This window comes from Silurus aristotelis, assembly GCF_946808225.1.
Source record: "Silurus aristotelis genome assembly, chromosome: 4".
NCBI classification, from domain to species: domain Eukaryota; kingdom Metazoa; phylum Chordata; class Actinopteri; order Siluriformes; family Siluridae; genus Silurus; species Silurus aristotelis.
Genome location: NC_139577.1, coordinates 19,779,157 through 19,806,852, shown reverse-complemented (window position 1 = coordinate 19,806,852; position 27,696 = coordinate 19,779,157). Strand labels below are relative to the sequence as shown.

General features: G+C 36.0%; 3 protein-coding genes across 12 annotated transcripts in view; 2 read left to right on the top strand and 1 right to left on the bottom strand.

The window, feature by feature from the left end:
* Window positions 1-15,506, top strand: part of prom2 (prominin 2) — a 17,295-nt gene extending 1,789 nt beyond the window's left edge. For 3 of the 10 annotated variants that reach the window (XM_083539407.1, XM_083539408.1, XM_083539409.1), the window contains exons 3-24: window positions 960-1,018; window positions 1,640-1,845; window positions 2,183-2,303; window positions 2,653-2,716; window positions 2,836-2,925; window positions 4,302-4,486; window positions 8,791-8,865; window positions 9,372-9,435; window positions 9,755-9,911; window positions 10,552-10,704; window positions 10,898-11,021; window positions 11,644-11,732; window positions 12,097-12,181; window positions 12,309-12,452; window positions 12,660-12,728; window positions 12,936-13,028; window positions 13,245-13,298; window positions 13,626-13,706; window positions 13,931-13,999; window positions 14,106-14,195; window positions 14,331-14,443; window positions 14,534-15,506. In XM_083539407.1, the coding sequence (XP_083395533.1) occupies window positions 960-1,018; window positions 1,640-1,845; window positions 2,183-2,303; window positions 2,653-2,716; window positions 2,836-2,925; window positions 4,302-4,486; window positions 8,791-8,865; window positions 9,372-9,435; window positions 9,755-9,911; window positions 10,552-10,704; window positions 10,898-11,021; window positions 11,644-11,732; window positions 12,097-12,181; window positions 12,309-12,452; window positions 12,660-12,728; window positions 12,936-13,028; window positions 13,245-13,298; window positions 13,626-13,706; window positions 13,931-13,999; window positions 14,106-14,195; window positions 14,331-14,443; window positions 14,534-14,585 (2,237 nt within the window). In that variant the 3' untranslated portion in view covers window positions 14,586-15,506. Of the gene's footprint in view, window positions 1-959; window positions 1,019-1,639; window positions 1,846-2,182; window positions 2,304-2,652; window positions 2,717-2,835; window positions 2,926-4,301; window positions 4,487-8,790; window positions 8,866-9,371; window positions 9,436-9,754; window positions 9,912-10,551; window positions 10,705-10,897; window positions 11,022-11,643; window positions 11,733-12,096; window positions 12,182-12,308; window positions 12,453-12,659; window positions 12,729-12,935; window positions 13,029-13,244; window positions 13,299-13,625; window positions 13,707-13,930; window positions 14,000-14,092; window positions 14,196-14,330; window positions 14,444-14,533 lie in introns of all 10 variants that reach the window. The other 7 variants (XM_083539403.1, XM_083539405.1, XM_083539406.1 and 4 more) reach the window with 5 other exon arrangements.
* Window positions 15,507-17,296: 1,790 nt separating this feature from the next.
* On the bottom strand, window positions 17,297-20,870 carry hps6 (HPS6 biogenesis of lysosomal organelles complex 2 subunit 3). Its single transcript, XM_083539402.1, has one exon. The coding sequence runs from the start codon at window positions 20,274-20,276 to the stop codon at window positions 17,727-17,729; it is 2,550 nt and encodes an 849-aa protein (XP_083395528.1). The 5' UTR covers window positions 20,277-20,870; the 3' UTR covers window positions 17,297-17,726.
* Window positions 20,871-21,210: 340 nt separating this feature from the next.
* On the top strand, window positions 21,211-26,315 carry nsmce4a (NSE4 homolog A, SMC5-SMC6 complex component). The gene is made up of 12 exons (XM_083539453.1): window positions 21,211-21,394; window positions 21,531-21,621; window positions 23,527-23,799; window positions 23,918-23,998; window positions 24,119-24,249; window positions 24,343-24,485; window positions 24,600-24,699; window positions 24,788-24,878; window positions 24,961-25,055; window positions 25,255-25,303; window positions 25,755-25,840; window positions 26,016-26,315. Exons 3-12 carry the CDS (start codon window positions 23,592-23,594, stop codon window positions 26,085-26,087), a joined length of 1,056 nt encoding a protein of 351 aa, XP_083395579.1. The 5' UTR covers window positions 21,211-21,394; window positions 21,531-21,621; window positions 23,527-23,591; the 3' UTR covers window positions 26,088-26,315.
* The last annotated feature ends 1,381 nt before the right edge of the window (window positions 26,316-27,696 follow it).

Below are 27,696 nucleotides of genomic sequence, written 5' to 3'. Positions count from 1 at the left end.
ACATGATTTTGGTTTGAAAATGGGAACTCTATTGTTCTTTTTTAAATGTGCTTGATGACCTTAACTGGAAGTTTATAAAAAACAAACAAAAAAAAAAAAACTGCCACTTTATATTTGTCATTATTCAAAGATCACACAGTTTTGGAAACATGCAAAAAAGAAAAAGAAAAGATCATGTGTTAAGGAAAGTTTGTTCAAGTTTGAGTTTTTAGACATTGTTATTTGTAATTTCTTTCCATTCGATATAATGTAAAGAATAAATAACAGAAAAGGGTCAATTTGTAGACCTGTTTTACCACTCTTTTCTTTTTTTTATCACCTGATATGTAAATATAGAGGTCTGAGCACAAAACAAATGGGATCTTCCCCATGCCAGCACAGAAACCAGGTGGAACTATATGTACTTTGCTGTAATTTATAACTAGTGGTTAACACAAAACACAGTAACTAAAGATGCCCAGGTCTCTTTTCAAACATAAATCGCTGTATTGTGAAAGATTTACATTTACAGAACTACAGAGCATCGTCTTACAGTTTTGCATGGTCAGAACATTTTCATAGGAACTGGTGAACATTGTGATCTTAAATATACAGTGTTTTCAACTAATCCTTTTATTAATCCTATTAATAAATATAACTGTAATGAATTGTCCTTTCACATAATGTGTGCAGAATGTACAAAAAAAAAAAGATAGGTTTGCTTTCTGTACTGAGTAACTGCAGCATATCTTATGCTTGGGAGCTTTGTACACGCACAACATGTGGTGGGCTGAAACGCAAAACAGATTATGTTTCTGTTTAAAGTGGAATACCACCACTGAATGTGTTCTCAAGGTGTACAAAATGTATTCATATTATATTTTAGATGCTCTGCAAAAAAATTTAGCAATAAGCAATACTAATGCTGTGAAGTAACAATGAGTTTTTGTGCTTTATTTTGTTTTTTGTTTTCTTCTAAGAACTTTTAATTAAAACTTTGAAGTCTGGGGGCATCAATGATAAAGCAACAATAAATGAGGTATGTTAATAATTAAGAATATATATATATATATAATATTATTGCATTTGAATTTTTTACCAAATGGTTTATGTTACTACAGGAACAAACACAGTGTTAGTTCTGCTTGGTGAATAACTGAATGTAATATAAATTCATGTTTTAGCTCCCATACCCAGGTATTTTGTGTATTAGGCACTCTGTCAACTTTAATAGGGACACCTTTACTGAACATCCAGTTAACCACTCAGCCAATCATGTGTCAGCAGCCCAATGCACATTTTCTTGCACCATGATTGTGGCACAGTTGTTGGTGCCATATAAGCTTGTTTGAGTATTTCAGAAATGGTGATTAGCTTATAAATGTGCTCCTTGATAAGGAGATAGTAAATGTAATGTGTCCAACTGGTGTGTCCAACTAGTGATATCTCTAAAACACAGATGTGTTTTGTTTAAATAACAGACTACTGTCCCTTGGTCATGAGCACTGTATATTTTTTGTGTCGTGTCAGTATTTTAAACAAATAGGTTCTCTGCTAAAGTTTTTGTATTACACCTAGATATCATTTTCACATTCTTGATAACCAAACCATGTCATCTGTTCTTTTTCCAAAATCCCCTTACTCTGTCTGATGGTGCAAGGTTTTGCGTTATGAGGCAGGATTTCTGGTGTGTGTGGCCATTGGGATTCTTTACATCATCCTTATGCCCTTAATTGGCATGTGCTTCGCCTGCTGCCGTTGCTGTGGGAATTGTGGGGGTTACATGTATCAAAAACAGACCAATAACATCAACTGCCGACGACAGAGCATTTACTGGGTCACTTTTCTCATCACCATCCTTATATTGTAAGTGGCAAAGTGTCTGGTAGAGTAATTTTATTATTATAATAATAATCTAAAATAATATTATTTATTATTTAATGGTATTTCAGGTATAATATTTGAAAAGAATAATTTTAGCTTTTCAAAGTAGTTATTTTGTAATTAAAATGACTCTTGAAGCATTAACTATAGTTCTTAAATCTGTTTGTGATTCAGTTTAATTTAGATTGTTTCCTTTTAGTAATATTATATTTCTTTATCCTATAATTTTTTTTATTTGTGTTCTATATCAGTATGTCATGAGGATTGATTCTATGTTTCAGCATGAGTAAATTGTGATTTAATACATATTTCCCCTTAGCGCAGGGAATGTTTGTATGTTTTTTAGCAATACCTACACCCACAAGAGCATGAACTCGGCACCAGGTGAATTCAACAATACGTTAAAAAATCTGCAAAGCTATTTCACCACAATTCCAAAGGTAATCCCGCAATAATAAATAAAAGCTTCATTCAAATTGCATATACATGCAGAGCCAAGGCTTCTCTGTCCAAACAAGCTCATTTTGGCATTCATCTTAAGACACTGACAAGGGCAAAGTACATCGCATATTATAGCCTCTGGTGTTTGTACCAGGAATGTTTACAGACGCTGCGTGTTTATGGAAACGTTAACAGGCGTGGTGATTACGATAAAGCCCAATCCTGAGATTTGACTTGGTGGCACTTTTTGGCACACTGTGTGGTTCGGTGTTATCTTAAGATACCGAATGGTAATGTTAAAATGTTAACCTCTTAAAATGCTTCATGTCTACATTTTCCCCTCAACAGCAAATAGATCAAGTGGTGAATGAGAGCTGTCTAGTTGTGGATAATGTCACATATAACATTCAAGGTGAGTTGGAGTGGCTGTGTGAATGACAGTTGTTTTCTGTTACAAAATAAAAAAAAAAAACCCTGCTTTCTGAGAAAAGGGTTTAAACCGATCCAGATATTATTGTTTACATTCTTCAGGAATTGGCCCTCTGCTTGGGAGAGAAATACAAAGAAAAATAGAAAGCTTTGTTATCCCAGCCCTGGACTCTTCTACATTGATAATACAAGGTAAATAAATAAATAAATAAATAAAAAATCTTTTAATGAAAACTGCTTGAAATAAAATGGCTTGGACCTGCATAATGCATTTTTTTTGTTCATATTTTCATTAAAAATTCTATATTTATTGGACACACACATGCACTGAATTCAGGTGTAGTTGCGATCATACTCAATGATCATACTTTAACACATTAAGAGTAATGAAATAGGAAACCGGTCATTCAGAGAACATGGTTGATGGCACTAGCAAAGAATATTTGGAAAGAAACAGTTTATTTTTCAGCATAATAAGGTATATTACAATATAGACAGATTTATCACCACCTGTCAAACTGAATAAAACAATAATACAAAAAATCATAAGCTATGTGTAGGAAATGGAACTGAGAACAAAGTTTAACATAATACCATCAATCAATGTCAATTTGTTTGGTATATATTTTGAAATTAAAAATGATTGGTAAGAACAACAAAACCAACAATATAAGCATTATATCTTAACAAATGATAAAAGTATATAAGTATATAAATCTAATATTTCTAATTACTAGATAAAAGTATAACAAATATTATACTATTAAGCCAAGACATCTTTACTAATATTAGACATAAGATGGCCTCATTGAATTGGAACATAGTTTTACTTAAATGCAAGAACAAATATAGTATCTGCCAGTCATGTATGGCAGGTTAAAGCTTAAAATGAGTGAAAATACCCTAAATGGACAAAAGTACTGGGCCACATGGCAGAGTCATATGTGATTCTTCCCCACACTTTTACCACAAAGTTGGAGGCACACAATTGAACGGAAGCTTTTGCAGTAGAATGACATTTTTTCTTCACCGGAACTAGGAGACACAAACCAGCATGACAATGCCCATGTGCACATAGCAAAGCTCCATTAACATATGGTGCACATGTGTGGGAGTGAAAGATGTTGAATGGCTTGCTTTCCACATGCACACTCCAAAATCTAGTAAAACATCTTTCCAGAAAAGTGGAGATTATTATAACAGCAAACGTGGACTAAATGTGGAATGAGATGTTTAAAAAGCACATACGAATCTTAAGGCCAGGTGTCCACAAACTTTTGTCATTTTAGTGTATATAAGCTATAGGCTTAGCAATATTATTTGTTTTAAAACAATTTAGTAAGCTGAACATAGTTGAATTAGTCTTTAATCATGATATTCCACTTCTCTAAGGTATAATATTTGTAGTGCGAAACTTGTACAATGGGTAATTAGAAAAGAACATTTTTGCTTGAAGTCTTAAGCATACTGTAGATGTGATGTTCTTTCTTTGGAAAGAATGCTTACTTCCATATGCAAGTCCAAACTTGCATCTCTTACCTTTAACCATTTCCATGTTGTGTTTTCAGTAATTCAGAACACCAGTTTGTTGTTGTACACATTGAACTCAACACAAAAAGAACTGGATTTGCTAAAGTCGAACTTGACCGGAGTGAAAACACGACTCAACAAGACCATACACAACCAAGACTGTGTGCAGTGTGTCTCCTTGGTGTCTGAACTGGACAAGTTGTCACTGAACACAAGCATTAATGTAAGTGTAATCTGTCCTGTGATGCAGAACAAACAACATAAATTTGACTTGGGAATTCAGTAACCATGCTTAAGTGAACTACACAGACTCTTGAGGCTCTTCATTCTGTTCTTTATTCTTCAGCTATTACATATTGTATTAACAGCTACAAGCAGACAAAGCAAAAGATATTCCAGTACCCTGACAGAAGCAGAAAGTGAAACATAATTTTTGAAGCTTTTTATATTATGGAGTTTATGTGAATTTAGTACCTCGCTGCTCTCATTTTTAGATTAGTCATTCTAAGTATCACTCTCATTCAATGTGTCCTTAAGTAATGCTTCATGAAGTGTGTTCTAGGAAACTCTGTAAAGTTTTGTAAAGTGTAGACAGAGGAATTAACTTTTTTACATTTTGTTATAGCAGTCCTAATAATCCAACCTCAAAAGCAAACACATTGACCTATAAATAATGTCAACCACATTATCATTTAAATTTAAACATTTAAATAATGTATATCCCAAAGGAAAAATTGTGTGTATTTTATTATTATTGTTATTATTATCGCTGCTAAAGAGGTTCCTGGCTACAAAGATTTAAAAAGAATTTGTTCTTGACAGTGCAGAAAAAAATATTTAAATACTTTTTAATATTCATGTATAATGCCACAAACTTAAAAAAAAGAAAAGAAAAAACATTTATAAAACAGTAATAAATATAAACACATCCCAATATTGCAGCTGATAAACCAGTTGCAATGCTATGAGCCTATATAACTAGGATTTTCCAAGATCTGTGATAGTCGGGTGATATATTTTAAACAGAGTAAATTCTTTAACAGAGAAAATTAGGTTTAATTTGAACTTAAATAGCAGTGAATGGGAATTCAACACAATTCTGAAAAAGTGGTCTTACTTTGAAATGACATATGAGCTATATGTTAATGGTGGTTTTACAGTTTGTATTTATTACCCTAGTATAGAGAAGGACAGAAGGAGCTGCATTGTGTATTTGTGGATTTAGAGAAAGCGTACGACAGGGTGCCGAGAGAGGAGTTGTGGTATTGTATGAGGAAGTCAGGTGTGTCAGAGAAGTATGTGAGGGTGGTGCAGGACGTATGAGGACAGTGTGACGGCAGTAAAGTGTGCAGTAGGTACGACAGACTGGTTCAGGGTGAAGGTTGGACTGCATCAAGGATCGGCCCTGAGCCCTTTCCTGTTTGCAGTGGTGATGGACAGGCTGACGGACGAGGTCAGACAGGAGTCTCCCTGGACTATGATGTTTGCAGATGATATTGTGATTTGTGGTGAGAGTAGAGAGCAGGTTGAGAAGAGCCTGGAGAGGTGGAGATATGCGCTGGAGAGAAAGGGAATGAAAGTCAGTAGGAGTAAGACAGAGTACATGTGTGTGAATGAGAGGGAGGGCAGTGGAGTGATGCGGTTGCAGGGAGAAGAGGTGGAGAAGGTGGAGGAGTTCAGGTACCTGGGGTCAACAGTGCAAAGTAATGGAGAGTGTGTTAGGGAAGTAAAGAAAAGAGTGCAGGCAGGGTGGAGTGGGTGGAGAAGAGTGACAGGAGTGATTTGTGATAGTAGGGTATCTGCAAGAATGAAAGGGAAAGTTTATAGGACTGTGGTGAGACCTGCGATGTTGTATGGATTAGAGACAGTGGCATTGAGTAAAAAACAGGAGGTGGAGCTGGAGGTAGCGGAGCTAAAGATGTTGAGGTTTTCGTTGGGAGTGACGAGGATGGACAAGATTAGAAATGAGTTTATTAGAGGGACAGCACATGTAGGATGTTTTGGTGACAAGGTAAGGGAGGCGAGATTGAGATGGTTTGGACATGTGCAGAGAAGGGACATGAATTATATTGGTAGAAAAATGCTGAAGATGGAGCCACCAGGTAGGAGGAAAAGAGGAAGGCCAAGGAGGAGGTTCATGGATGTGGTGAGGGAAGACATGCAGGTAGTTGGTGTAAAAGAGGCAGATATAGAGGACAGGGTGGTATGGAGATGGATGATCCGCTGTGGCGACCCCTAATGGGAGCAGCCGAAAGAAGAAGAAGAAGACTTCCTCATGTCAAGCCACAACATTTGTTTTAGTAAAATATATCACAACATCACAACAAAAAGAAAGAAAATAGGAAAACATGTTAGCAAACTTAGCAACTAGTATCACACTAGTAGTTGTGATGTGAAAATCTTCATTCCTTATCACATATTTCCTTTGCATTACTGTCAGATCTCGAAGTGCTTCTGGATCCTTTTTTTCGTTTTTTTTTCCATGCCCATCCCACCATACTGCAGTTAGCTACTTGACTCGGTGTGCCTGCTGTTTAAAAGCATATTTAAAAGCATGAACTTGTGATCATGTCTGTATTTGTTATTGATACAATAAAATAGCAAGGCTCATTGAAATATTTGGCAAGTCCATTCAAAGGGAAACTCGCACCTAATAATCTAACACTTCGTAACTCCAAACATTTTATAGTCTGCATTAGTTTGACATTGTGTGGTACAATACTTAATTAACACCTAATCCTCATCTCATGTGTGACCATTGTGTATGACTAATATGACATTTCAAAATGTCAAAAGAGCAGTTAACCGAAAAGGATGCAAGAATGCAAATTTAGTACATTAGTTTGAGGCATGTCCCTAGTTACTGGGAATAATTACTTTACTGTTCAAAGGTATCAAGGAAGTTTAAAAAAAAAAAAAAAAAAAAAGATTTATAGCTACACTGTACAGCAACAAAAAAATTCAAAAGAGACTTATTCAGTTACACTGGCTGGTGGATTTGAATTGAAAATGAGGACGTATTTAAAGAGGAGGAAGATGGATATTTATGTCATTCATTAGGAAATGTAAAAAAATGTAAAAAAGTACCGGTATGTCTTTCAACCTCAGAGGTTTATAGAAAAACTATATAAAAGGGTCAGTTCTGTAATGGCACAGCGCAGTCATGCAGCAGTTGGCAATAAAACCAAACAACTCCAAGATTCCTAGTTTAATCCTGAGCTCAGTTTACTGTCTGTATGGACTGGGCTCTCCAGCTTTCTGTCATCTCTTAAATGGCTCTATGACTGAATGTGTGTATATTATGCTTAGATGACCTTTGCTATAGTTCTGTTTTAAAAACAAATTCATTTGTATCTTGTACACAGTAAGGTAAAAAAAATAAGAGCTAGTTGTTTGATAAACTGATCATTTCTTTGAAATAAAGATTTAATTTGCACATTTCTGCTATTTAAAAACAAAATTCAGACCTTTTACAAAACCACTTCCTGCTCAGGTGATACAAATTGAGCTTAGAATCATAGCTCAATATATTTTAAGTTGGTGTTCAATAAAAGGCATGTAATGCTGAAAAACACAGAATTAATCAGAATAGAGGCTTATTTCTATTAGTTTTCTTCTTTACTGTGCACTTTATTTTTTGAATGAAGGTGATTATTTCCTTAGGGTACCTGTCTGGATTGACATGAACATTGACTCAGATCTTAATGGCTTAAATTTGTTTCTTCATCTTCATAAAATCTGTTTATACCTCTTGCAAAATATTATTGTTGAGGTATTAGATGTATGCCCTGAAAAATAACATTATGTTAAAGGCACTACATCAAAATTATATGAATGAAATCTATCTGAAACAGTAGTGGGGACAAGATTTGCAAATAAAATTACACCTAAAGTAAGGAAGACTGGAAAGGGTTTACATCTCATTAGTGCCCGATGTAGATTAAAATTTTTTCATCATGTACATTCAGATTTAATCTTGACCCCACCTGTAATAAATGTCAAACCAAATCCAAACAAACCAAGCCCCTGTGCCATTAGCTGACCTTAGTATCGTTTCTTTCAAAGTCAGCATCATAACTCATATCCTTTGGCTAATATAATGCAAACCTTTAATTTAACTATTCGAGAGTTTGCATAGAGAAAGGCCTCGGAATGAAAATTTTATTATTTTTTTTTTTTATCCAAGATGTAAAATGCAAAAGATATTATGACTACACCATATCAACTACATAATCAGTTTGTCTGCAGTTCTATAGTTATATAGGCTTTTCAAACATTGATTGTGCATACAGTTGTGGTATAAGATAAATTGTTTGTATAACATGCACAGTGAATAATGTACTAAAATCTTGTCTGAGAAAGACAATGTGCAGTGTAGCATGAGCCCAGACACGCACCCTCTGAATTAATGGGATTTTCACTGCCCTCTGGTGTCAAAAACACAACACATCAGCCATGATGCTGTATGATTCCCTCACATTGCTTCAAAACTGCCAATACTGTATTTGTTTCTGTTGTATCTTTCAGTTATCCAGCTTTGCTAAGCTCCAGTTATCTGTGGACCAGGCTGAAAAAACTGATCTGAATAAGCAGATACAGAATGTAATATAATTAATGCATTCACTACATACAGTTTGGAATAATTATAATTGTGTTAGTACGTGGTTTGAGGTTCATGCAATTTTAGAAGTATTGATTGTTGCCATGCTGTAACTGCATCTGTTAGGAGAAAGAGATGATCATAGACTTAGTTTTAATGTTTAGCAGATAGCCTACAGATTGTCAGCTTGTAGCTTTTTGCTTTAAATTTTGTGGATAATTAATTATTTAATTGTTTTATATTTAGTAAACACACTATGGATTCAGTTTGCCTGTAATGGCATGATCATGATTTCAGAATTAGTCTATTAGTGTACCATTTACTTTGTTACTAATGTACCATTAGCAATAACAGAATAATAAAAGATTTAAATTCATGCATATTAGACTATACATCGTTGGTTTCTAGTCTGTGTCTAGACTGGCAAAAACTGCCATATTTTCCAGCCAGAAACCACAGAGGATGCTACTATTTGCACTTTACCATATTTTTTTTTTTAATATCACAGGGCAGAGACTTCTTTAAAAGTATTCCTGAAAGGGTGACTAATTTAACCAGAGACAATGTACAGAGTAAGTACAGGTTGTGTTATTGCTTTGAGGAATTCAGTAGTTTGTTTTCTTTTGGCATTTTCTGTGAACGAAGTTTTGCATTTAATTATGTGCTTCATTTGGCCTACTTAAAAATATCATTGTGCTTTTATTCTTTTTATAACTTACTTCTGCTAACAATGATAATCAAGTACAGTTAACATTGTACTATACAATAGAATAAAACATTTTTATGCGACAATATCCATGCAAATATTTATAACTGTTTTTCTGCCTTAAATAGTGCTCAGGTCATAAACGTCTATTTTTCATTTGCCCTTGTTCTTTATATGATTTTAAGAGGTTCAGCAGGACCTTCAAACCATAAAGAGCCAGGTCTCACAGGCAACCAGAGATTTTCCACTTGACCACTTGACTAAATTCTCCAACATTCTGAGTACTGTCCAAATGACTACCACAAACCACACACCAAGTATAAACATGGCAGAGAAACTCAGGTAACAGCTCTTAGAGTTTATAAATCTATTTTGTGGAAAATATTAAGTATGATGTGCAGTGTATGGGAAACATTTTTAGGCAGGTGACAAATAAAATAAATAAATGGTGACTTTAATATATACTTATACTTATATATACTATATACAAAAATATTCCGACTGATCATCTTTATTTGACTATGAAACATTTCTGATGTAATCCTTTATCCAACACTCCATGATCACATGATAACATGTGAATACAACCTCTGCAAACCATGAAGTGTCACTTGGCAGGGCTTGATGTTGCACTGAATGTTTTGCATATCAAAATGATGTACATCATTTGCTATGGCCTTCACAGTCACCAGATCTGAACCGTGTAGGACATGGCACCATCATTAAAACATCAACTGAGGGAATATATTTTGGAAGTATCGGGTTTATCCCTATAATACAGTTCCAGAAATATGTAGACTCTCAAGCAATATGCATTGATTGCATTGGTGGCTTTAATATTATGTTGCGTTTTGTGTTACTTTATATTAATTACTTATCTACATATACTTTATCTTATACACAACATTTTGGGTATGCAATCTGGTGAAATCATAGATGCAGGAAAAGATGAAATTGTCTATTGACTTGCCTGTGTATGCAGGTGGACTATTGTGGTGATTCTGTGCTGTCTAATTCTGCTGGTGGTGGTATGTAATCTGCTGGGATTGTTCCTTGGCCCAGCAGGACTGGTGCCTAAAGATGATCCAACTGATCGCTCTAGCATAGCAAACTGTGGTGGACTGTTCCTCATGGCGTACGTAACAATTACAATTTTCATTATAAACATACTAAAATGTCTGCCACTTTTTTCTTTACTCCATAAGAGCCTGAGTTGGTGATACACAACATTCTGTTTAAATTAAGAAATGTTTTTTTATTTCTTTTGTATACATATATTTATCCACTATAGCACTGCCTAACACTTTATTTATTTTTTTTTATTACAGGGGTGTTGGCTTCAGCTTTTTATTCTCTTGGATCTTTATGATAATAGTCCTAATCCTCTTCTTAGTAGGGGGTAACATGCATACCCTCATATGTGTACCATGGAAGACCCAACAGCTATTTCAGGTAAAATGCCGTAAATACAGATATATTTATAAGTATTTCCATTTGTGGAGACTTTCACTTTAACTTCACTACATTTCAAAGTCAAATATCTGTCTTTTTACTCAAATCTTTTTACTTAATCAGTTTTAAACTTGTTTTGATTCCCACTTGGAAGTATCTTCTTAGTATGAACATAAAGTTCAGGCTTAGTCTAACAGCAAGCAGAACATTTTCAGAGTAATAAATGATTAAAGAAACTTCTGACTAACTTGCCACAACACCCCAACCTTATTCGCACAATTTATTTTTTGAATTGGTTGAAAAGAATGTTTTGTCATTTTAATCGACATCAATCAGTGTTTAGCTCATTAATATCATTCTATTAATAGATTGGTGTGCTAAGAGTAACATTATAGTTTTAATACATGAACTTAGTTGATTAAGCAAGAGTCTTTGTCCCCAAAATTATAATAGGGCATTACCAATAACAAATCATAGTATTTCTGATACTTGAGTACATTTAAAGGCAAATACTTTTGTACTTTTACTGTGGTAATATTATACATAGTGTATACCACCACTGCACCATGCAAAATAATCTGAACAGCACATTAATTGTGTTTGCTTGTGTTTTTAATCACAGGTTATTGACAGTCCAGGTGTATTTCCAGAATTCCAGCTGTCACAAAACCTAGGGCTAAAATCTAACCTAACTATCAGTGATGTGTTTAAGTGAGTCTCTCTCTCTCTCTCTCTCTCTCTCTCTCTCTCTCTCTCTCTCTCTCTCTCTCTCTCTCTCTCTCTCTCTCTCACACACACACACACACACACACACACACACACACACACACACACACACACACACACACACACACACACACACACACAAACAGGAGAATTGAAAGCTTTTACTAGACAACCCATTTCTATACTTAGACACATTATACAGTGCATTTTGCATTCACAAGTATCCATGTAAACAGGAAAGCAAATACGTTTCTTTTTTTATTAAAACATCAAACCCTTATGGTAGGCAATATCAAAATAAATATGCTTTTGCTTGTCATTATTAATTTGCATCGTGTATCATTCTCAGTGACTGTCAAATGAACAAGTCTTTATGGAACACCCTCCATCTGGAGGACATCATTAATCTCAATGACTATCTTAATGTCTCCAAAGTAAGAACAATATGCATCTGCTTTACACAGTTTTAGACTCAAATGAGTTTCAGTAATCCAACAATTTTCCACCTACAGTATGTTACACACTGTAAAAATTCAGCAGGGTTCTTTTGCTCTTGTTTAGTACACTGGACAAGTGCAGCAGGTACTTCAGAACAGCAATATCACTATACCCAGCATCGTTCTGCTCGATGCTGAGACAAAGAAGCAACTGAGCAACTTTTCTTCTACAGCCAGCAGTGTGAACATCAGCAGCATCATGCAGAAGGTTTCACAATATTTCTCTTATCCACAGATAACTACAGCTGTCAATATTTCTGATTATGATTGTTATGATTCAGACATTTGTAAAAAATATAATTACAATAAATACAATAGAAGTGATGGATTCTTTGCATCAAAATAAATAAAGTAAAGCTTTAATTTAAAAACTTACAAAACAAGTAAATATTCTGTTTTCTATTCTACTTTTTAGGTTACTACCCTATTAGGAACAAATCTTAGTCACACTGCAGACAAATTGGATACATTGGTTAATATCCAGGTAAAAATGTAACCAATTTATGTCGTTATGGTATGCTGTTGTTTTTTTTTTTAAAGATATGGCTTATTGAATAAGTAAGCTCTAGTATGTGGCTTTATGATCGAGATGTAAATTATGCTATGAGAAGCTATACTATCTACCTAAAATTCAGTGAAATTCAGCCTTATTCATTGTTAACATTATATTTTATTTTTGTAAACTTTTCAGAACAAAACTACTGTTAAAACTGAATTACAGAACGAGACAACATATCTTAGATTCATACAGTCTCAATTTGATTCTACCATCAAGCCTCAACTGGTATGTTCTCTCAACACATCATACAGAAACTGAAATCTAATGAAGCCAGATTGTAATTGAATAAGATTTAATTGTAATTAATACCATATAACCTTAATGAAAATTAAGAATAGTATCACTATGTAGATACAAACGGAAAACAGTCTCCACTGTCTCTTAATTTTATGCACCAGTTGTTCCTGTCCAATATATAGTATAATTTTTATTTATTTACAGGTGGAGTTAATGTCTCAACTTGAGCATATTAGCGACACAATGTCACAAATCAATGTAAGTATACATAAGAAAGAAGCATACAATACTGTCTGTATTCAGTATTAAAGGCAAATTTGCTAATCTATGGCACTATGCATTGTGGAGATACTCACTACTCTAGAAAACAGCAAGTAACTTTTAGACCATTGTTTCCCTACCTACCCATTTAATTATATGAACTTAAATGAATTTAGTTTGGTTGGTTGCAAACCTTTTTTAGACTGTTCTTCATAAAAGTCTCACTGTGTCTCATATGGTTCATGCTATATTACAATGGATTTTTTTCTGCATAACCTATAATTCGAAAGAAAAAAATTATATGTCAGGGTTTTCTTGCTCTAGGGCACTGTACAGAATGTTCTGGAAAAGGTCAGTTCTGCTCAGGATGTTCTAAACAATAACACAACACAAACTGTGAAATCGGTAAGTCTCTGCTTGGAAATGTTCTATAATCAATACTCAGACTGCATTTAAAGTACAGTGTAAACCTTCTTAATCTGACACGAGTGGAAACAGAAAAATCATTAACAGCCTGCCATAAAACATACATGCCTTTTACAGTTACTTTAGAATAATCATGCTTAATTAGGATACCGATATTACCATAGCTATTAAGACTATAAAATGTTAAACTCATTTTTCTACAGAAATTGATTGAATTTGTAGACTGTCAGATCGGAGTTTTCACATCGCTTGCTAAATGGGCATATCAAACAGTAAGTTTTAGCATCACATTTCTAACACTGAAGTTTTTAGGACTGATTATTTGTACATAATGTGACTATGGTGGACTTTCACAAAAACTCTAGTACTGTGTGTCAGATTACTGAGCAGGTAGGATGCTGTGGGCCGGTTGCTGTTACTGTCAACACTGTAGAAAATCTGTTTTGTTCCCAGCTCGTGGGCTCTCTGGTAAGCATGCGTTGTTCAACTTAAAAAAGAAAAAAAAAAAAAAAAAAAAAAAAAGGAAATCTATTTCCATTTATCGTTCATTGAATGTCTGTGTTCAGATGCCATGATTGTAATTGATATGTACTTTGTCTTCAGAATGCCTTTTGGTTCAGTTTGGGCTGGTGCTTGGTCTTCCTCATTCCTAGCATTATCTTTTCTGTTAAACTGGCCAAATTCTACCGCAGGATGAAGCACAACGATGAGTTTCTGTGAGTATGAACTGCTGAATCCCAGACACATAAAAATGCACTGTGTAAGGCTGTTTTCATGGCTCACATCTCTTGTGCTACTTCTTTTAGGGATAACTTCGTGATGAATCCTATTCCGCAGGTCAATCCAAAATTATTCTGAAAGGAGAAAGAAAATGTGCAGTACTGTGGATTCACTGTTGTCATGTTGAAGTACTATAGCACAGTCTAAAGAGACATGGTATGGTTGTTGGGTGTAAAAACTCTGGAAATCTTTTGCTTTAGGATAATAGGGGGAAATTTTAGGTCACATGAGTAGGACTGCATGTGACCTATCACACAAAGGTTATTTTTTTTTAGCTATTTAAGACAACTGCTTTGTATTTGCACTTTCTTCTTCGGTGTCTTGAATGCATAAACACTGGCTTCTTTAATAAACAATACTACTGATATTGTTTCCTTTTTTTCTCATTCAGTAAGATATCCTTTCCACCATCTTTTCTGACATTCTGTTCTAAACATAGAAACAAGATCAATACAACAGAGGCAGCAGTAACTAATGTAAAATGGGTTTTGTGAAGAAGCAGCTTTCAGAATTAGTGGTTTGGTTTTGCTGGATCTTAATTAGGATGGAATCTGACCACTGAGTCTGTTCTGTAAATGTAAAGCTGCATGTTTGTTGCTGTTTTTAACTGTCTGTTGTCTTTAATGAGCTACTCTCAGCTACTGTCTCTTCACTTAATCACAGCTTGGCTGAAATAGCAGAAGCCTTTCACACTGTTACGCTGAACCTGTGTGTTTGGTGTAAAGCAGCTCTTACTGTGGTCTGTCTTCTCCAGCAACATGTGCCTTTTTCTCCAGTCGCACAGCATGGCTGCTCTCACAAGATCCTGCATATAAGTGAGCATTCCAAACATAACCATGTTGCTCAGGACAAAGCAGCAGCATTCACAGAAAGAAAACCACATTTTCACTCAACTGAACCTGTGCATGATTTGATATTTAGGTTAATACTCAATATCTGGGTTAATTGTAGAAAATGGTATTTAATAAATCTATTATGTGTAATACTACACCCACAAAAAAGCTTAAAAATGCAAACTGCAGTTTGTGGTCATGGGATAGACAAAGCAGTGACTAAAAGGGTAACACAAAATTAAATTAACTGTACTGAACCAATACGGAGAAGCACAAGCCTGTGCAACGTGCTTCATTAAAAGTCACTCTCGTTCTCTGCATAATGAAATTTACTTCAAATTCAATTTAAGGAAGACTTGTTGCCTGCGCCGACTCTGATCTTCTAACTCAGAGTCGGTGTTTGTCAATCCAATTTTAAACTCTTGTTGGAAGTTCAATGTAACATTCTAAGGTCAATAAATAATGTAGTTATTTGGGATGTAATGTAAATCCTAAATCCTGTAAAGAACTGACTACCGGTGGATAGTAAACAACAGACAAGATTAATAAATATGTTTATACAGATAATTCTTTAATTATTTTCCAGTATTTATTTATTTATTTTTTACAATAGTGTCTTTAGAAGTATTGTTCCTATATAAACATTCCAACATAACAGCAAACCTAATTTCTTATGTTTTTTGCTTATCTTATATAATTATATTATCAAGGCAATTCTTAAAAGCTCCATCATGCATATTTAAAGCCAGCTTAAAGCTTTTTGGGGAATTTCCTACAGTATGCAGACTTGGCAAAGTGTAAAATGCCACCGTAGCATTTTTTGCTGCTTTATTTAAAAAAACAGGGGAAATAAAAATCTCATATGGTTTAAAACAATTGTTACTGCATTGTTAAATGTAATCATGTTTAAAAAAGCAGTTGCAGGCAATGACCTTTTTGAAACAAGGAAAGAAGATCAGAGTATACAGCCAGGGTTTTCGTGTTTATAAATGAGATTTTTGTTTTTTTCTAAGGGTAAATATGTATACAGGTAGTTGTCGACTTACAACCTATGCAACTTACGACCATACGAGCACAATCGCTAGCCGCGGCGTACGTTATTTTTTTACCAGCTTCCGGCATAATTTCACAGTACTGTACATATAGCCTACTCTAATTACGAACAAATCGTGTTACGACCGATTTGTCGGTCCCAATTGTGGTCGTAAGTCGACGACTACCTGAACATGCTTGGAACAGTCATGTCAAGTAATATATTACTAAATACACATACAGGTGATAAAGTAAAAGGAGGAAAATACAAATTAGGGGTTGGCCATTATGAGAGACTAGGTCTTTTGCAAGTCTCTAGAAGTGTATTAAAAAGATGTACACTATTCTTCCAAAACTTATTGCTGATTTGATCTTTTCATAATCTACCTTAGGGGATGAGATCTGATGACTGCAGTGGTCACTGCACAAGACTTACATTCTTTTCATACTCGAACCATTCAGTGAGCCCTTATGCCCTATGGATGGTTGTATCATCATGCTAGATTCACACCACTATAGAAATGTTTCACCAAAGGATGAATGTGAACAGTCAGAATAGGTTTGTATTGATTTGAGTGACTGCTCTAAAAGGGACACAAATCCTAACCAGTGTTTAATCCTTTACCTTATCACCTATCTGTTTAAATAAGTTGTCATTTTTAGGCTTTGAGTGATATACATTATGAATTAACGTTATTATATGTTCACTACTACAGACTACAGTTAAGTTGCAATGTTGTAATATTATGCACATCATTTAGTAGTGTTATTAGTAGCAATTATCACATTTTTCTCTGCCAGAAGTGGAAAGTATGGCTCAGTGCAGCTCTGCACTCGGTTCTAGTAGGTTTTCTCTAATGACTGAACCACAGGCTGCACCACTGGGCTATAATAGCACACTTTTGCAACTGTTACTCTTGAATAAGGTAAGATCTTTTTCTATTTGCATTGAAAGTAACCAGTTTGATGACATATTCAACAGAAAATGTACTATGATGTGACTTTGACACAACCATTAGTAAACTCAGTATAAAAGCACACAATAAATGTACCATGGAGCTTAAAAATAGGACACAATCATATCAAACAATCAGATCAAAGAATAATATCCTTAGGTCAAAAAATAAAAACCCATAAAATGATGTATTCCAAACAAACTGTTTTAAATATAAAAAAAAGCCATACTTAAACTCACGCAGTTCACTACAGACCAATCAATATTTTAAAAGCCTTTAATTCAGGCCCCATTAGGGTTCCTATTTCTGGTATCAGCAATAACACTAAGACCAACATTATCTTGCCTGTGCAAGAACCAGTCAATGATGATACTGAACTAATTTTCTGTCTGGGAATGTCAGACAGTGGTGACTGGAAATCCAGATGCCAATTTCTCCTTCAAGTCAATGTCCAGCTCAGTGTTGACTTCAGGCAGCTCTACGACCTGACGCTGTGGTGTAGGTGGAGGGAAGGTGGGGGACTGCAGAATGTCTGCATACCTCTGGCTGGATCTTGTCTCCCGCTGGAGAACTTTACTCAGCAGTGGTTTTAGAAGCCCAATAGTGAGCTGACTCCCCTCCGAATGTCCTTGGAATGGGTCCAATGACTGTGTAGTGGATGGCAAATTTTTTAGCACTATGTTTAAAATTCCAGTAACAGTCATATCCTCTGGACAAAGGGCCCATAGTAAGTCCAGGTAGGGGTCCAGGTCTCTATGTTGGGACACCTCAATCAGGAGTGTGCTAAATATCTCTTTATTGAGAAGAGGGCTTTGACGGCAGTATCTCTCAGCCACCTGGATAACACGATCCCACTGGCCTTGTCCAATGAGCATGCGGAGTGCTTGCATTACTGCGTTAGGTCGTTGGCTACACAAGAGCAGCTCCACCTCCAAGTCCTGACAGGCAATTTTACAAGGAATGACCGCAAGAGCCCGTTTGTATAAAGGTAGGCTCTCAGAATTCTCCTTTCCGAAACTCCAGGAAGACGTAGATGAAGAGCTGGACTGCTGCTGTGCCAGGTCCAAAAACTTGGGAAGCCAGCTGGGCTGGAATTTAAAGATGGAGTGACACAGCAACTCGAAGACTGGCAGTGCACCATTGGCTGGGGTGTTTTTCTGCTGATTATTACAGTAGTTTGGTGTTGCCTGAACAGGGCTTAGAACGATCTTCCATAATTCAGCAGGAGCTTTGCTGGATAACAAGCCATCGCCATTACATCGGAGTTGGAACACAGCCTTTACTGCTTGCCAAGTCTGGGTAGGGAATAGTTGGAACATACTATTCAGATATTGTAGGTTTTCCCGATCGATGTCTGAGCTGAGAAGTCTACACAGTTCCTGCTGAACAAGAGTCTCACAATAACTCTGTAGATCTTTTTCAGAGGCTTTCACCACTGATGCCTTAATGTCCTCTAGGGCAATTAAACTCTTCAGCTCAGAGTCCAGACAGTTTATTAGTTTTTCATGTCCTGAAGAATCCTTCACTGTTGGTTTTATCTTACTATTGATCATCAGATAATTCCTGATGATGTCTGCCAGTGTGATCGGTGCCTGAAACATCCCACCCTTTTTAAGTTTTTCAGCTGTCAGCTGTGTGGTGCTAAGACTTCTCTGTTGATAATATTTACATGCCTCCTCAAACACAGCCTCAACCAAGACAGCACTCAGGTTAATATTTTGTAAATTGGCGATGGATGGCTGGGATTTAGCTTCATTCTCCTTCTGGATTACTGTATATAACCCAGCCTCTGTGAACATCTGTGGGGAATGCGTCTCCAAACAGTTCACAAAAAGGAGGCCTTCTGTTTTTAAAGGGATCCTCTCTAACTCCATGCCACACTTAATGTCAATTAGGTACATCATTCTGCCCACTGTAAGTACAACAATTTCATCATACACGTTTAAGCTGTTCTGAGTCCCACATGTAGTGAGGCAGTTGTCAGGCAGTTTATAAATCTGCCGTAGACTTCCGTCTCTCTGCATCATGCAAACCCAACCGGAGCTGAGAAGGAGCAGAATATCCCCATGTCCAACAGGACTAAAACCATAAATGTCAGGTGGGATAATGGTGGACAAAAACCCAATGCAGTCAGTGACCAATCTTTTAAAGTCTAACTGCTTGTTTGCTGCAGTGTTTTTGATGAGGAGTGTTCCATTACTGGCACTGTGGACCTTATAGACATCAGTCTGAGGAGACCATGATAAAAACACCTTATTAACAGTGGTGCAAGAGTCTTGCTCTATAATTGGTAGCAGATATACAATATCTCCAGTGCTGGTAACTGAATAATGTGGATTATTGTGCAGTGCCGTTTTCACTCCGCCTAAGGAGATCCCTCGTTCGTCTACATCAAAAGTCCTTTTGCAGATGCAGTAAGAGAAGTGTCTGCGATCCACACTGGAAACTGACAAGCTCTCTGAAGGAGGTCTCTCCTCACACCATATAATGAAATTCTGACTGATGCAAACTGAAACGATTTTGGCTCTGGGGCTGTTGCAGAGCTCCACAGTCTGAAGCAAGCTCCACCCACGTTTCCTCTCAGCGAATTTCCAAATTTCTGCTTTGCCATTCTCGAATATTATTCCCAGCAGAAGTGCTTCGTCCTCTGAGTGGTTCTCGTTGAAATAAAGCAGGTCAACTATGGAGACATTCCGCGTCAGCACTAAATCTTGATGCTCCTGCCATTGTGCTAGGTGGGCTCTCTGATATCTGTCATGGGTCATGAGACCAGTTCTCGGAGCTCGCTGGATAATGTGAATGTGTCGCCCATCTGGACTAATGCGGATATTAGCCAAGCAGCTTCTTATAGAATTTTTACTATTAAACTGCTTCAAAAAGTCTTTCAGTTCTTTACCTCGGGTAAAATCTCCGAAATCTGTCACCTGTTCCAAAACATGTCGGGTCATATTTAGCTGAAGGTCAGAAAATCCAGGAATAGAAAGCAAAATAGAGCAGTTTTGTCGCTGACAGTAACTTCACTTCATGGCGCTGACACCCAGGGGCTCAGGGGATCTGTCTCCCACCGGTTCATCGCACCCATTACAGCCAGATGCTACGAATGTGTTTATAAATAAACAAAATCCAAAAAAAGGAAGATTGTTCCTATGCTTAACAACTCAACCCTTTCTACTCTCCTCCTGACATCACGAGTTTCTTCATTTCCGGAATTAAACGCGAGTGTTTTTCCTGTAGGTGGAGTCACAACCAAAGCGTACCGACAAACTGTTCGACTCAAGAGAATCGACTCCTCCTCAGATTCGACTCCTTATAAGTCTGATGGAGTTATGAGTCGCTGGAGAGTCGATTCAACCCACTGCCTTTTTCTTTACCGTCTGGGCCGAATACATTTCACGGTGTAGAGTCGACTGCGATGTTCATTGTCCAAAATAATGATTATTTCCCCGCACGTTCTTTGGTAAAGTGACACATTAAAAATAAACGATCAAACAGACAAACAAAAAAAAAAACATTTATTTTTAAAGCACCAAAAGATATTACTAATAGTTTCATTTAAAGTCACATGTGTAAAAGCCCCAGCACTTTCATTCTGACATGTTACATGAAGCGTTACTGCTACCCTCAAATTCACAATTTATGCACTGTAAAAAAAAGAACAGAGAAATAAAAAATAATAATTAATTATTTATAAACGTAGCTGAAATTGTTTTTGTTGGTTTAAAAAAAGCGTACGGTTTAATTACAACAGGGAGCACGGGGTGACAATAAGCGGTGTTTAGACTGAAAACTCGTATTTACGACATGTATTTACGACATGTATCTAGCGCTTAAAGGTAGCCTAAGTCCGCTGGCTCAAAGGCGAAATTTTAAATGAGGCAAGACCCGAAAAATAGTGCACTTACACTTAGGAGTTGTGGGATTCCAATAAACTCTACGTAGGGCACCTAAATAGGGCGTGTGGGGCTGTTTGAAATTCAGCCGAGTATGCAAAATCGGTCTACTTCCGTGTTTGTTTTCGCGCGAAGCCCTCTGTACAGGAGTTTGGAAGCAGGCGTCTGCAGGCTGGGTGAGTGTGTCTAGCGACTGTACACTGAACTATATTAAATAACTAGATAAATAATGATAGTGATGTAGAACGAGTGCTTTTGTAAGACTGTGATGGACGTTTTCACAAGCCTGGGTGGTTGTGCGTTTGTTTCTAGCGAGGAGTCCTGCTTTTTGGACGACTAGCAACAGCTTCAACTCTTCAAAGAACCTGACTAATGGCAGCTAGCGTTTAGAAGCCCGACACTGGTAACAGAGATTTAATAAATATTTTACATTTAAACATATATTGTAAATATAAGAAGATAAGTACCTACCAGGCATGTTAAAATCATTCGAGTAATAGTCTTTACTTGAGTACAGAGAGCAGAGTTGTAGTTATTCATATTCAGGTCAATTATACAAATGAATAAAATAAATAATACAAATTCATATATTTAAACACACACACACACACACACACCACAGTACTGTGCAAAAGTGTGGAAAAATGCTGCAAAGTTAAAATGCTTTCAAGTGTTAATAGCAAAACAAAAAGGGATAGTAAGTTTTCAGGAGAGAAATCAAAATCAAATCAATATTTTATAACGTTGAATTCAGATTGTGGGGGAAAAAACTATTACATTGAGGACTATTTGTTCTTCTCAATGCTGAAGATATTATTCTTAATAACAATTTGCATCATGTTCTGCTGTCAATCCGATGTCTCCCTGATGGTAATGCATGATGGAGAAGAATCTTATTATAAGTGCCTGTATTTGTCGGAAGTGAGGACACCAATAATCCACACACACATTAGCTCACAAAAGTGAGTACACCCTTCAAATTTCAGCAACAATCTTATTATTTCTTCTCAAGGGACAATACTATAAAATTAAAATTCGGATATTATTTTTAGAGTAGTCAGTGTGCAGCTTGTATAGCAGTATAGATTTACTGTCCTCTAAAAGTAACTTGCAGCCATTATTTGTCCAAATAGCTGGCCACAATAGTGAGTACGCCCTAAATGAACATTTTCAGGTCAGAATTGTTATCTAGCACTGACTTAATCCTCCTGGATATGGAATTCACCAGAAATGCACAAGTTGTGGCAGAGATTCTCTTTCACTCCTCCATAATGACACCACAGAGCTGCTGAATGTTAGAAACATAGGGCTTCTCCACCTTCTGCTTTGGAGACATACTTGGCCACTCCATCACTTTACCTTTAGCAAGGCAGTTGTCATCTTGGCGGTATGTTTGGGGTCGTTACGATGTTGGAAATCTGCCGTTTGGCCCAGTTTCTGAAGAGAGGGCATCATGTTTTGTTTCAGAATGTCACGATACATGTTGGAATCAATGTTTTCCTCAATGAACTGCAGATCCCCAGTACCAGCAGCACTCATGCAGCTCCAGACTATGATGCTAAGACCACCATGCTTGACTGTGGGCAAGACACAATTTCGTTGGTTCTCCTCACCAGGGCATCACCACACATGCTATTAGTCTCATCAGACCACAGGACATGGTTCCAGTTATTCAATTCAGTCTGGTATACATTTGTAACAAATGCAATCCTATTTACGTGTGGAACGTGGTTCAAATCAAAGTTCCCTTAGGAACGTATTAAGTGGGCGAACACAAGTTTGTTTAATCTCTGCCTCACACTTTAAAAGCAGTGTCTCTGTCACTCCACCACCACGACTGCAGGTTGTGAGACAAGGAAAATCTTGTGTACCGTTGCACCCCTAATATATAGAGTATTTATATTGTCTTTCAGAGTTCCAATCAAATATTTTGTTCTTAACATCTGCAAAAAGTAAATGGCTCACCCCAAGGAAGGAGGAAAACAGACAGTCAGTATACAGACAATACTTGCTGTGTGGTTGGGAAGTGGACTGAAAATAATTATATTGACACTATAAAAGTCTGATTAAATTGAAAACATAAATTTAGTGGTATGGTCACCAACCATATCATTGGCTGTATCATATGGCAAGCAATCTATGAAACTAGCATATCAGATCACTTTCATCATTAGAAAATACCAAGACGAAAACATCTGCCATAATTAATTTATATATACTTAATTTAAAGCCATCTGGTTGCATTTGTAGTGATCAGCAAATTATTATATATTTTTTGTGGTTTATTTTGCTCTTTATTCCATTTCAGGATCGAGTTGCAGAGGTGTATTTTTAAACAGAAATACATCCACACTTTCAAAGAGGGTCTTGAAGATGTCTGAGTCGAGACGGAAGACCAGCAGAAGCATTCAGGAAGAGGCTGCTAATGGAGCGGTAGGGCGGAGTAGGCCAGAAAGGTCAGCAGACACTGGTGAAGAGGATGAAGGTGCAGGTCCATCAGGGATACACGAGGAAGACGATGACCCTGCACGGCGAAGAGAGATCAGAAGCCAGTACAGAGACCTCATCAACTCTGTTCAGCGTGAGTTTCAGCACTGAGTTCTTTTCAACAATATGATCTTGAAATTAATATTACATTTTTCAGATTACATGTCCTGTCCTACGATCTAACGTGTTCATCGATTTTCTTTTGCTTGAAGAAAACCGTGAGGACATGCTGAATCCTGCTAACAATAAACTTTTTGATGTGTTGGAGGAGGCCAACAAGCTGTTTGCTAATGGTAATATATATTTTCTTTATTGGGTTTTGACCTTCCATCTCTGCTCGTCCCGGCTCTGTATTTAAATCAATGATCTGCTTCAGTTCATAACATGATTGTGGTCTGAACACTTCCACACAGTCAGACAGGCTCGAGAGGCTGCACTTGATGCACAGCTGCTTGTCCTAGCGACAGACCTGGGGAGAGAAAAGGCCAGTCAGCTGCATGCTGAGGGCTCGGCGTTTGACCCCTCTGCGTTTGCAGAGCATTTAGTGAGTCGCTGTTTATTTACTTTTTCAGAACTGATAATCTGGCAATTTTGATTAAATTAAATTATTATTATTATTATTATTTTGTAAACACAGTTGTCCTTCATGGGTCTTAATCGTTTGGAAGAGGAGGAGGATGGTGATGCCAATTTGGGTGGGTATATGCCTCCAGATGCCTGGCAGCGACTTTCCAAAAAAGCACAATATTGCTTCAAAACAGCGCCTTCATTTCACTATATGTAAGTTTTTTTCAGTGTTTTTTTTTTTTTTTTTATTATTATTTTTTTATCATCATTACAAATAGTGAGAGAATGCTTAAATAATCTTTTAAAAACCTGCTTTCCTACTTTAAGGTTCGGCTCATTTTTGGCTGAGCCTCCACCACCACGACAGCGGGTTGAGAGACAAAGAAAAGCTCCCAGCAAAGAAGCCAAACGAATCATGCCCACACAGGTCTGATTTATTTACTGTGTGCTTTAATGCTTTGGATGCTTTGGCTCAAAGCAAAGATGTATATTGAAATTTTCCTTTCCTATCACAGCTAAAGAAAATGGAAGAATCACATCAGGAAGCTACAGAGAAAGAAGTGGAGAGGATATTGGGTTGCCTTCGAAGTTACTTTGCGGATGACCGTGAGTACAAGCAATAGTTGCCATTCTGTTCCTTCAATTTGCTATTAAATGTTATTAAAATGGTTTTCTTTATTTTTAACAGCACAGTCCCCCATACTGTATTACGAGTTTGTTGTTGACCCTAACTCCTTTTCCCGGACAGTGGAGAACATTTTTCACACTTCGTTTCTTATCAGGGTGAGTGTTTTAGGCTTGTATTGTTACTTTAGTATGTAATGTGTGCTGATCTCAAATGTACTCTTTTCAACACTTTTCTGATTTCCATATTATAATACTAAAAATTCAGCGTATGTAGGTAGAACCAAGAATTTGTCTTTTTGGATCCTCTTTGGAATACAAATAATATTACAAAATATTGTATATTCACACATTTCAGGACGGCCTGGCAAGGGTTTATCTTAACAGTAACAAACTTCCTTGTATAGGTAAGATCACATATTTGACATCTTTTTTAATATTTTATTCAATTTAATATATTTCAATTTCCTTTCTTATTTATATATTGATTTATTTTTTTATTTGCAACTATTTTATTTAAAAAGAAAGGCGTTATATATTAATTGTTTTTTAAATGTCATGCAAGTATTTAGTGAGAGTGAGTATTTCTCTATTGATGTATATAAACATTTCCCTGTGATTGCATACATTACTTTTATGCAACCCAAATACAAAAGAGCATTTTGAAACAGCAGTATATTTATGTATTATTCTATTATAACCATTTTACTATTAATAACTCACTCAGCCAAAACAAAAAAAAAAAAAAAAATTTTGTTAGGATTTTTACAGTTAAACTTTAAGTTTGTTGATCTATAATGTAGTCGTCACTCACTGGCGTGTATGTGTGTGTGTTTGTGGTCTCTGCGTTGCCCTAAGCTCCGGTTGAGGAAGGTGAGTTAGAGCCTGGAGGTGCCAATGCTCGCCATCAATGTGTCATCTCAATCAGTCCAGCTACCTGGAAGGTAAACTCCTACTCATCCACATGCATATAGGTGCTATTTATCACAATTGATGTTATGCTTTAGATCAAATGAAATTTAGGGCTATGTCTTTGTGTATAATAAATGTAAGGATGTTACATTGTTATATCTTAAAATAATTTTTTTTATTTCAGTAAATCTTTCTCGTGTTTTCCAGGAGATCATTGAGGCCTTCGATATTAAGGAGGCTTTGATACCATCCCCAAAAGTATTGTCACAAGAAGTCTGATTTATAAAATGCAATAAGTTGTTTATATAACTTTATATTAGCTGTTTATATATCTACTTTTAGAAAAAAGATTTTAGTTTTATTCACATTCTTTTTTTTTTAAGTCTATATGATGTATGTAAAATGCACTGAGTGTGAAATTGGAGCTTTATAATGTATGAACGGTATTTGTTACATTGTTAATATTGTAAAATAAAAGTTGCGTGGTCTTTAAAACCACAACCATGACTATTTGTGTTGCATATATAACTGGACACAGAGTTTAAGTGTGTTCATGTCAAATTTATTATCTACAGTTTGTATACAACAATTTCCACAATCTATGCACAAGTGCTGCCACCTAATGGCTATATCAGGGATTTAAAGTGTCGGAAATCTATCTATCTATCTATCTATCTATCTATCTATCTATCTATCTATCTATCTATCTATCTATCTATCTATCTATCTATTTACTCTGCACTTTATTGTAGTGAAATCATTTTTATTCATAATAGTTTTATAATTTTGTTTACACAATAATTATCAATGACAACATTTTTTTTAGTTAATTATAATACAAGTTTCATTAATTACAAAGGTTCAATTTTCAGCATGATAATAACGCAAGCATATGGACAAGACAATGCTGGAGTGGAGTTGGGAATGTCCTTATAAATGCCCTGACTTACAATGTATAGAACATGATGATGAAATTTGAAGATGACAGTTAACAGGGAAAAAAACTCCCTGAGACAATATGAAGAAGAAACCTTGAGAGGAACCAGATTTAAAAGGGAATTCTTGGTCACCTGGGAGACACCTTATAATAAAACTAAATATTTTTTGTACAATCAGTCAATCTGTATTTATTTCATTTCAGTTATCAAATGTTCGCTTACAGAAAGTTGAGAGCAAAACTGTTTTTGAGAATTTCAGTCCTGAATACATTCAAGGCAATTGTAGTCCTAATCCATGGAAGCTAAACTATTGAAGTTCAACAGTATCTTTAACCTGTTCAAGTGAGGCCATTCTCAGCAGCATGTAGATTCCAATGTTGAGAATGCCAACCAGATGGATCAGGCAGCGTCTATAAAGCTTAATTATAATACATAATTAAATAAGGTTTCAGTTTTCAATTAAATAAAATAAAAAACTATAAATTTTTTCTCTGTCATAAGTTATATGTACATTTTATTCATTTTAAATTATGCAGATCACTTGAAGGTGAGTGCAAAGGCTGAAGTGGCCTGAATCCTTTTATGAAGCCATTGTACAATTTGCAGTCTAGTATGAAAATAATTTCTAATTCATCATTGTTCAGTTTTCTAAATTGAGTATGATAGATATAAAGCTGTTCCTGTTTCATTAATTCGGGTCTCCAAGCTTTCGTGCTTTTGGACTAGTTGTATGGAAAAAACAACACTAACCATGTATAGCATATTTAATCTTTATTATTTATCCTTATTATTGAATAAAAGCTTTTTTTTTATGGTTAATGTTAAGTTAAGGTTAGCACCTTTTTTTGGGCTGTGGTCCCTTTAAGATCTCAGATTAAAGTCTTTTACCTTTCCCCATCTCTGTCTGCTTCACTCAATCCTGTGCCCATCCTCCTCCTACTCTGTTAGTG